Source organism: Nansenia antarctica (genome assembly GCF_963989245.1).
Source record: "Nansenia antarctica genome assembly, chromosome: 2".
Classification (NCBI taxonomy): domain Eukaryota; kingdom Metazoa; phylum Chordata; class Actinopteri; order Argentiniformes; family Microstomatidae; genus Nansenia; species Nansenia antarctica.
Window position 1 is genome coordinate 874,974 of NC_137675.1, and position 10,980 is coordinate 885,953.

The window sequence follows — 10,980 nt, forward strand, 5'->3', positions numbered from 1 at the left end:
TTGCATGGTAGCTTGCCGCCATTGGTGTGTGAATGCCTGTCAAAATGAACCCTGACTCCCCCCCCCCCCCCCCCCACACAGTCCCCCAGCCCCCCTCCACCACTCCTATTGGCCCAGAACACTGCCAATCACCCTCCAGCGTGCTACACAGCCCTCCAATAGGGCACCGTGGTGGGAGGGGCCCACTCCAAGACTGTGCTGTCTGTCTCTCCCCGGTCGCCATGGAGACGGACGGCTGGGGGGGGGAGATGAATACTGTAGAAAAACACAGCTCCTCTGGTGTGTGTGTGTGTGTGTGTGTGTGTGTGTGTGTGTGTGTGTGTGTGTGGCGTGGGTCGCATAAAAGCAATATCCACCCCTGAGCGGAGGCTGGCGGAGGTGGAGGGAGGCTGGCGGAGGTGGAGGGAGGCTGGCGGAGGTAGAGGGAGGCTGGCGGAGGTGGAGGGAGGCTGGGCTGGTTGTGGACCAGAGCGGAGGGAAGGCTCTGGTACCCTGAGCCCAGCCTCCCTCTACCTCCGCCAGCCTCCCTCCACCTCCGCCAGCCTCCCTCTACCTCCGCCAGCCTCCCTCCACCTCCGCCAGCCTCCCTCTACCTCCGCCAGCCTCCCTCCACCTCCGCCAGCCTCCCTCCACCTCCGCCAGCCTCCCTCTACCTCCGCCAGCCTCCCTCCACCTCCGCCAGCCTCCCTCCACCTCCGCCAGCCTCCCTCTACCTCCGCCAGCCTCCCTCTACCTCCGCCAGCCTCCCCCAGCTCTGCGTGGTTCATCTACTGTAACAGCAGTAATAATAAGTGCTCTTATTGTCTAACCGATCGCTCCAGCCTGCCACAGGTCACAGGTTTTTACAGAATTTTACAATAACCATGAAAAAAAAAACAGCTTCTTTGTGTAATATTGTTGTATGTGCCATTTTAGTTTTCCTGTCTTTTTTTTTTTTCGACGTCACTCATGCTATTTATTCTAAAAAGAAAAAAAACTAAAAAAAACTAATTACAATCACGATATGATTTTATGATCACGGTATGTAGTTTTTAAAGATGTTATAAATCATTTAATTTAGTTTCTGTGAGTGACGATTGTGAATGGGGTGTGTTCACCCGGGTTCGTGGTTGCTAGGGCCGTGATGACTGATTGTAACCATGGTAACCACTGATTCTGTGCTCGCGGGTGTTCTAGGTCATTGATTGTAACACAACACTGTGGACATACTGCCCCCTTGTGGACACGACTCAGCTGCAGCAGTCGGGCCAATCAGAGTGCGATGTGCCGTTTTATCAACACGAAGACCTGTCTGAATATGGTTTTTAAAAATAGGGAATGTGAGCGAAATGAATTTGTTTTGATATCAAAACGTGTGGGTTTGTGTGGTTATGGGGGGGGGGGGGGGGGGTTGCATATGTGGTCGATGTAATTGTTTGTTTACATATTGTTACAATCATGCAGTCATCAGAGACATTGTCCGTAACCAAGGAATCCTCTTAGTCTTCGCTGCAGGGACCCCGACAGGAAGGGACGTTTATATTGCTAGAAATGATGTTAGGAATGTTCTAATAAAGTCATCTAATGCCAACAAAGCAATACATCTTACCAAATATTGATCAAAACAAAACCATTTTCAATAAAATCTATAAGCTCTTTAACGGGTCATGTTTATATGCATTTTAGACAGATTTGATCATAAATGTTAGCGTTCAGTAACAGGGACACGGCTGTTAAAGTGTGTGTTTATGCATGTTATCTTTAAAAAAAAATCCCTAACAAAAGAAACAATTTACGAGTCAACCACGTGTGTAGAATTGTATATCTCTAAAACGTTTAAATAGATATAGAATTTAGGCCACAATATTTTCAAAATGAACCCAAAATAATAAATGAATATATTTGAAACCGGATACAGCTTCTCAACTGGATATGACGTAACAAAAAATGCTCCGCTTGTTACCACGGTAACCTGTGACGGGCCCAGGCAGTGCATTGTGGGTAGATCGCGTTCCCACGACATTGGAGCGCCGATAGAGGTAACTGGGATTTATATTTCTCTTATGTATCGGAAAGGATAATTCACCGTCAATAACCGGTAAAAAACGTGTGTCTATTTAGAACAGCAGGAAAGAACTGCCGCCATGTTGTCGTAGCAGGAAGCAGCAGTTTAGTTTGTAGTTGAGACTTGAGAGAAATGTCAAACCTTCACAGTGTGTGTTACCATGATAGGGGTCCGAGCCGCCACAACAGCGAACACCAGAGAGGTTCCCGAATAGTCTGTCACTCATGCAGTTATACAGGTATCATATCTTATAGCATATACTGGCGCACGTTGTTATAGCAAACGTGATGATGTCATTGTTTATCCTGATCGTCTTCTCAATGTTGTGATCTGGGACCCTGTAGTGACAGACAGACAGACAGACAGACAGGCAGGCAAGCAGGCAGACAGGCAGTAGATACTTTATTGACCCCGGGGGAACAGCTGACCTACATGTATACAGACAGGGTTCTCCACAGGGCTCTGAGTGTGGTGCGGTTGCTGTGCCTCCAGGTGTGGGTCTGGCAGTCCTGAGGCTGGTGAGCAGAGGCCATGTCCCCCCCCACGCTGCAGGCTGAGGGGCTGAGCCCTCCCCTGGGATGCCCCATGCACCAGGACCTCAAACACAGTAAGCCCCTCCACCTCCACCCTCCCACCCTCCACCTCCACCCCAAACCCTCCCAACCTCCACCCCCAACCCTCCCAACCTCCACCTCCACCCCTCCCAACCTCCACCTCCACCCCTCCCAACCTCCACCCCCAACCCTCCCAACCTCCACCCCCAACCCTCCCAACCTCCACCTCCACCTCCAACCCTCCCAACCTCCACCCCCAACCCTCCCAACCTCCACCTCCACCTCCAACCCTCCCAACCTCCACCTCCACCCTCCCAACCTCCACCTCCACCTCCAACCCTCCCAACCTCCACCTCCACCCCTCCCAACCTCCACCTCCACCTCCAACCCTCCCAACCTCCACCCCAAACCCTCCCAACCTCCACCCCCAACCCTCCCAACCTCCACCTCCACCCCTCCCAACCTCCACCTCCACCCCTCCCAACCTCCACCCCCAACCCTCCCAACCTCCACCCCCAACCCTCCCAACCTCCACCTCCACCTCCAACCCTCCCAACCTCCACCTCCAACCCTCCCAACCTCCCCCTCCACCCCTCCCACCCTCCACCTCCACCCCTCCCAACCTCCACCCCCAACCCTCCCAACCTCCACCTCCACCCCTCCCAACCTCCACCTCCACCCCCAACCCTCCCAACCTCCACCTCCACCTCCAACCCTCCCAACCTCCACCTCCACCCTCCCAACCTCCACCTCCACCCCTCCCAACCTCCACCTCCACCCTCCCAACCTCCACCTCCACCCCTCCCAACCTCCACCTCCACCCCTCCCAACCTCCACCTCCACCCCTCCCAACCTCCACCTCCACCTCCAACCCTCCCAACCTCCACCTCCACCCTCCCAACCTCCACCTCCACCTCCAACCCTCCCAACCTCCACCTCCACCCCTCCCAACCTCCACCCCCAACGCTCCCAACCTCCACCTCCACCTCCAACCCTCCCAACCTCCACCTCCACCCTCCACCTCCACCTCCAACCCTCCCAACCTCCACCCCTCCCAACCTCCACCTCCAACCCTCCCAACCTCCACCTCCACCCTCCCAACCTCCACCTCCACCCCTCCCAACCTCCACCTCCACCCTCCCAACCTCCACCTCCACCTCCACCCCTCCCAACCTCCACCTCCAACCCTCCACCCCCAACCCTCCCAACCTCCACCTCCAACCCTCCACCTCCACCCCCAACCCTCCCAACCTCCACCTCCACCCCTCCCAACCTCCAGCCCCAACCCTCCCAACCTCCACCTCCACCCCTCCCAACCCTCCACCTCCACCCCCAACCCTCCCAACCTCCACCCCCACCCTCCCAACCTCCACCCCCAACCCTCCCAACCTCCACCCCCAACCCTCCCAACCTCCACCCCCAACCCTCCCAACCTCCACCCCCAACCCTCCCAACCTCCACCGCCAACCCTCCCAACCTCCACCCTCCACCCCAAACCCTCCCATCCTCCACAGCAGTACTAACCTCCCTGTCCCTCCCCACAGGTGCCCCCCCTCCAGGATGTCCCATGCACCAAGCTGTGGACCCCCCCGCCCCCCCCCAGGGACAGACCCAGCCCCCTGCAGCCCCCCAGGGGGGACCAGACCACCAGGCCAGGGCGTATGAGTTTGTGGAATGTCCCATGAAGGCTGAGAACAGAGAGAAGCTCCTGTCTGACATCGACCCAACTAACATGGTACCAGAACACACACTAGATATCACTAACATGGTACCAGAACACACTAGATATCACTAACTATGTTACTGTTATGAACACTATGTTACTGTTATGAACACTAGGCTACTGTTATGAATAGGGCTGCAACGATTAGTCGACATAATCGACGACGTCGATCATAAAAACTCGTTGACGTGGAATTTTAGTGTCGACGCATCGTATACAAAAAGAAAAAAAGATTTTTTTTATAAAAATAAATAAATAAATTTGTTTATATTTGCACTTTCATTTGTATTATTTAATTTATTTATTATTTATTTTGTTTCATTGAAACAGAGATTGATTATTGTATGTATTAAATGTTTTGGAAGGTCCAAATTCAAATATTTCATGAGTCATTATTTGAATTTGCAATGGGGACGTATGTTAAGCCAGAGAGACTGGACAACAGGGTGACATTCACAGGTGTGCAGACTTGAGAAGGTGAGGTACAACATGCACTGGTGGCCGCGGCCACGCGACTAATCGGAAAAATAATCGACAGATTAGTCGACTACCAAAATAATCGTTAGTTGCAGCCCTAGTTATGAACTGTCTTTTATGTGATGTTATCAACCTCTGTTGTTCCTCCGTTCTGACCGTTCCTCTCCCCGCCTCCTCCAAGATGCCGCCAGCCAATCAGCAGCCAGCGTTAGGCCAGCCTTTCTCTCTGTCCGTCAAGAGGGAGGAGTCTCAGATCCCCAGGGGCGGGTCGGGTCAGAACTGGGTCTACCCGTCAGAACAGATGTTCTGGAATGCCATGCTCAGGAAAGGGTGAGTGAGTCCACCAATCACAAGCCAGGGCAGGGGGGGGGGTTCCACCAATCACAAGCCAGGGCTTGTGCTAGATCTATCTATCTATCCATCCATCCATGGCAAGGCAAGGCAAGGCAAGTTTATGTGTATAGCATTTCATACAACAATTCAAAGTGCTTTACATACAGCATTAAAATACAGCAAGAGGAGCATAAGGAAATAAACATTACAATGAATAAAAGCAAATATAAGAAGTTTATAGATAAAACATTTAAAAAGACAATAGTTAATGGATAAAAGACATTGATAGAAGTGTTGTGTTTGTGTTTAATCATAACTGATGCAAAACATGAAGGTGTTTAGCTTAGATTTAAATATTTTAAGGGTTTGGGCCTGTTTGATTTCTTCAGGGAGTTTGTTCCAGGAGCATGCAGCAGCGTGACTGAAAGCTGCTGCACCGTCAGTGTTTCCTCCAGGATTTTTCACATTAGTGGCGGAGCGGTCGTCTTTCGTGCACGCGGAAATTTTTTTTTTTTCTTAAATAGCGGTTAAGTCATTAAAGCCGAGCAGGTGATTTTATATAGAAGGTGATCAAATACCAATATTGTTATGTATGACAGTATGTCATTGCAGCACTTTGTTGCACTTTACGACGTCACATTCTGTACGTCCGTTAGAGCTTTACGACTGTGTGTGTGTGTTGTCAGAATGAATGGCACTTGACAGTAAACGGATCTCAGTTTGTATACCTGTGTGGATCTACATTTATTAGCATAACACAAACATAATAAATTAGATAGAACAACCCTGTTCATTAATGTTCATTAATGCTTGAGTTCATGTTCATGTTCGCACTGTTACTGTGTTGTGTGCCAATGCACCCCTGTGATTGGTAGAGGTCATGGGGGGGGGGGGGGGGGTGCTGTGTGTGTGGTTGAGACCGTTGGGAGAGAGAGCTCCGGTGAACTAAGAAAGTTGTGTATGAGATAGTTTACAATTAAACGCACAGATTACATGAGAGAAGCTATCTGTCATTATTTAAACCACTGTCCAAGTGGGGACGTTACAATACTTTCGTTTTAGAACTTAACGTTAGCCGCTAGCAGCGTTTTTAGCAGTCACCATTCTTGAGCAAAACATTGATACAAACAAACATTAAAATACTCGTGTCGTCTTGATTTTTTTTCCGATTTCAATGTATGACGCATCATTTGAAAGCTTACCATCTGTAGTTTCAGACTATGTAAACAAACGAAAAATTACGCAAGCAAATGGTTATTATTTATCTGGTATAGATACCACTTCTGCGCCGAATGTACCGCCGCCGGCACAAATCCGCACCCGACATTGTAATTACCATAATTTCTAAACGGTTTGTGCTATCGAAATTCCAACTGTCCCTGAAAGCTGAGATGTTGCACTTCAACCAACATATAGGGTATTACGGTAAAATGTGACGTGACGACATTCTCAGAGTCAGTTTACTCACAGTGATTGGGTGAGCGTTCAGTGACACATGCTTTTTTCTGTTCTCCGGTCATAATAACTCGCTGCCTTTCTGCGCAGCCTGAATCAAAGTGGACTGTCTGAATCAATTAGTGGCGGAGGAAATTCATTCGTGGCGGCCCGCCACCAATAAATGCATATAGAGGAAACACTGACCGTGTTTTGTTTTTACTCTTGGAATTATTAGCTGATTATTCTCAGCTGACCGTAGGGACCTAAGATCCATCCATCCATCCACCTATCTACCTACCTACCTACCTACCCACCCACCTACCTACCTATCTACCTACCTACCTACCTACCTACCTACCTACCCACCCACCTACCTACCTATCTACCTACCTACCTACCTACCTACCTACCTACCTACCTACCTATCTACCTACCTACCTACCTACCTACCTATCTACCCATCTACCCACCTATCTACCTACCTACCTATCTACCTACCTACCTACCTACCTAAGGTGATCAGGTGTTCTCTGTTGACCTCCTGGCCTCTAGGTGGCGCTGGAAGGACGAGGCCGTTGGTCAGAAGGACATGAGTGACATCATCAGGATCCACAACCACAACAACGAGCGAGCGTGGCAGGAGATCCTGCGCTGGGAGGCCTTCCACAAGACGTACGCAAACTGACCTTCCACAAGACGTACGCAAACTGACCTTCCACAAGACGTACGCAAACTGACCTTCCACAAGACGTACGCAAACTGACCTTCCACAAGACGTACGCAAACTGACCTTCCACAAGACGTACGCAAACTGACCTTCCACAAGACGTACGCAAACTGACCTTCCACAAGATGTACGCAAACTGACCTTCCACAAGACGTACGCAAACTGACCTTCCACAAGACGTACGCAAACTGACCTGGGAGGCCTTCCACAAGACGTACGCAAACTGACCTCCACTGGGAGGCCTTCCACAAGACGTACGCAAACTGACCTGGGAGGCCTTCCACAAGACGTACGCAAACTGACCTCCACTCCTCTCCTCCCCTCTCCTCTCCTCTCCTGCGCTGGGAGGCCTTCCACAAGACGTACGCAAACTGACCTTCCACAAGACGAACGCAAACTGACCTGGGAGGCCTTCCACAAGACGTACGCAAACTGACCTTCCACAAGACGTACGCATACTACGCAAACTGACCTTCCACAAGACGTACGCAAACTGACCTTCCACAAGACGTACGCAAACTGACCTGGGAGGCCTTCCACAAGACGTACGCAAACTGACCTGGGAGGCCTTCCACAAGATGTACGCAAACTGACCTCCACTGGGAGGCCTTCCACAAGACGTACGCAAACTGACCTGGGAGGCCTTCCACAAGACGTACGCAAACTGACCTCCACTCCTCCTCTCTCCTCTCCTCCTCCTCCCCTCTCCTCTCCTTCCACAAGACGTACGCAAACTGACCTCCACTCCTCTCCTCTCCTCCCCTCTCCTCCCCTCTCCTTTCCTCCTCTCCTCTCCTCCCCTCTCCTCCCCTCCCCTCTCCTCTCCTCCCCTCTCCTCCCCTCTCCTCCCCTCCCCTCTCCTCTCCTCTCCTCTCCTCCCCTCCCCTCTCCTCCCCTCTCCTCCTCCCCTCTCCTCTCCTCCCCTTTCCTCTCCTCTCCTCCTCTCCTCTCTCGCCTTCTCTCTTCCCTCCCCTCCTCTCCTCCCCTCTCCTCTCCTCTCCTCCCCTCCCCTCCCCTCCCTTCTCCTCCCCTCCCCTCCTCCCTTTTCCTCCCCTCTCCTCTCCTCCCTTCCCCTCCCCTCCCCTCCCTCCTCCTCTCTCTCCTCCCCTCTCCTCTCCTCTGTCCCATATTGAAGGGTGAGGCCTCTGTCCTTGTCCAGATTGGGGGTTCTCCCAGTGTGTTTCCGTGTTAGTGTGTTTCCATGGTGACCCCCTGACCTGTGACCTCTGCCCTCCCTAGGGAATGCCCCTGCGGTCCCTCGCTGCTGCGGTTCGGAGGCAAGGCCAAGGAGTTCACGCCCCGTGCGCGCTGGCGCCACCTGCTGGGGTGAGTCAGGTACTACAGCCCCCCTGCCTCTGGCTCTGGGGTTGGGTGCGGGGTTGCCAGGTGGGCTGTTTTTTGTTGGATTTATCGTTTTTTTTTTTTACTGTGGTTAGGCTGGAAATTGTCAATCCCATCTGGCAACCCTGGTTGGGTGGTGGTTCATGTTGTTTATACTGTGTTGTTGTTGTTGTTGTAGAGCCCTTTGAGACACGACCCCCACCTACAGTAAATATGATTTTTTTACTTTTGACCCCCACCTACAGTAAATGATTTAATAACATTAATAACATTCATATTAACATTAATTAAAAGTATTCCTTCTTCTACCATCATGACTGCACCTGGCCCCGGCCATAGATGAGTTTATGTTGCCATGACGACCATAGATGAGTTTATGTTGCCATGACGACCATAGATGAGTTTATGTTGCCATGACGACCATAGATGAGTTTATGTTGCCATGACGACCATAGATGAGTTTATGTTATCATGACAGATGTATAAAATGGTTCACTTACTTAGACAAATGTACATGTGTACAGTAAGTTGCTTTGGATAAAGGTGTCAGCTAAATGTGTAAAACGTACAAAAAAAACAAAAAACACTACAAATCAGTTTGATTGATCGGTTGCTATGCAGTGCCCTGTGTAAGTGATGGGACAGTGAAGTTTGGTGTTACATGAACAGAGTACAGGTGATCGACAGACAGGTGGATAGGCGTGTACGCTTTAATAATATCTTCACTCCACGATCATCTAGTCTGGTCTGGCGCCTGCGCCGTCCATTGTTCTTCCTGCACACCGACACACAGATCCAGGATCCAGCAGTGTCGTCTCTGTCACGCAAACAAACCCGGCGAATTTTTTACTGCGCCGGGGAATCTGGAAACCGTTAATGTTGAACCCTGTAAATCAGGGTTCCTGCGCTGGTCTTAAAATAAGTCTAAAATCCAGCAATCCAAGGCCTAAAAAGGTCCCAAATGTCAGTTATTCGGTCTAAAAAATTAGGTGCTAGGTCTTACAAATGAGATCCTGCAAGGAAATCAGTCCGACCACGTCTATTTACGCAGAAATTAATCAAGCTGGAACCAAAAAAATGCCAATTCGCTTCCTTTTTTGTCTGTATGGCAGTGAAATCCCTAATTTCATCACCTCAAGGATGACAAAAAGCTATCATATGGTGCCGCGAATAGGTCTAAAATTATATTCAAAGAAGTCTAAAAAAGGTCTAGGAAGGTCTTGAATTTGACTTGTTGAAACTTGTAGGAACCCTGTGTTCTGTGTTTGGCCCCGCCCCCTGCAGACACGGCCTGCCGTTCGACAGACATGATTGGATCGTGGACCGCTGTGGGCGGGAGGTCCGCTACGTCATCGACTACTACGACGCCGTGGGCTTGGCCGACACGCAGAACCAGAACCAGAACCAGAACCACACGGTCCTGGACGTCCGGCCCGCCTTCGACTCGCTCGGCGCCGTCTGGGACCGCATGAGGGTGGCCTGGTGGCGCTGGACCTCCTCCTAGACCTGGCTATTAGAGGCCAGTAGAGGCCAGTAGTGCTTGTTTATAAGCCCCACGTTCCATGACATCATCAGACGTCCACCCTGTCACTCAACCAGCTGGAAGGGTGAAAGACAATTCTCGTCTGATCCCATTAAAACGTTCCCCTGGTTCTCCTTTGGCCTAGGGGGGTTTGGGGACATCCAGGGCCCAGCAGGGAACACTGTCATGTGTTCACAGCCTTGGTTTGTTCTGTTTGTTCTGCGGCCGTTTGTCTGCACTGAGGAAGTAATGGTCGACCGTTTTTCTGAAATATTGCTGAAATACCAATAAAGATGAAATACCAATAAAATATATTTATTTTCTGGAATGAAGTGTCAGCTCACTGGTCACGAAGAGAAGGAAACCAGATGGGATTCACCTCCTCCCCATAGACCTCATCACAGATGCATCTCCTCATAATAATAATAATAATAATAATAATAATAATAATAACTTTTATTTGTATAGCACTTTTCCTGCAAACATTGCAGCTCAAAGTGCTTTAATCATTAATCATCATTTAATCATTTAGGGCCGGTTTCACAGACGAGGCTTAAGCCTAGTCCTGGACTAAATCACACTTTCAATGTAAAATCTCCATTGAAGATGCTTTTTAGTCCAGGATTAGGCTTAAGCCTTGTCTGTGAAACTGGCCCTATGTCTTAAGGCCAATATTAAAAAGATGTGTTTAGTCTTGACTTGAACATATGTGCTGAGGTTGCATCCCTGATGTAAACTGGCAGTGAGACACAATCTGGAGCATAAAATGAGAATGCAGCCTCACCAAATCTCTTCTTTTGTACATGTGGTACACATGTAAAC

The 10,980-nt window shown here is 50.2% G+C and overlaps 1 protein-coding gene across 2 annotated transcripts; it reads left to right on the forward strand.

The window, feature by feature from the left end:
- Positions 1–1,976: 1,976 nt before the first annotated feature.
- LOC308151216 (holocytochrome c-type synthase-like) lies at positions 1,977–10,461 on the forward strand. Of its 2 annotated transcripts, XM_080524043.1 has the most exons (7): positions 1,977–2,018; positions 2,537–2,651; positions 4,143–4,333; positions 4,980–5,128; positions 7,121–7,240; positions 8,535–8,621; positions 9,921–10,461. In XM_080524043.1, the coding sequence occupies exons 2-7, from the start codon at positions 2,576–2,578 to the stop codon at positions 10,138–10,140; spliced, it is 843 nt and encodes a 280-aa protein (XP_080380169.1). In that variant the 5' UTR covers positions 1,977–2,018; positions 2,537–2,575; the 3' UTR covers positions 10,141–10,461. The 2 variants fall into 2 exon arrangements, with proteins under 2 accessions (XP_080380169.1, XP_080380170.1); XM_080524044.1 differs by lacking the exon at positions 7,121–7,240.
- Positions 10,462–10,980: the final 519 nt, after the last annotated feature.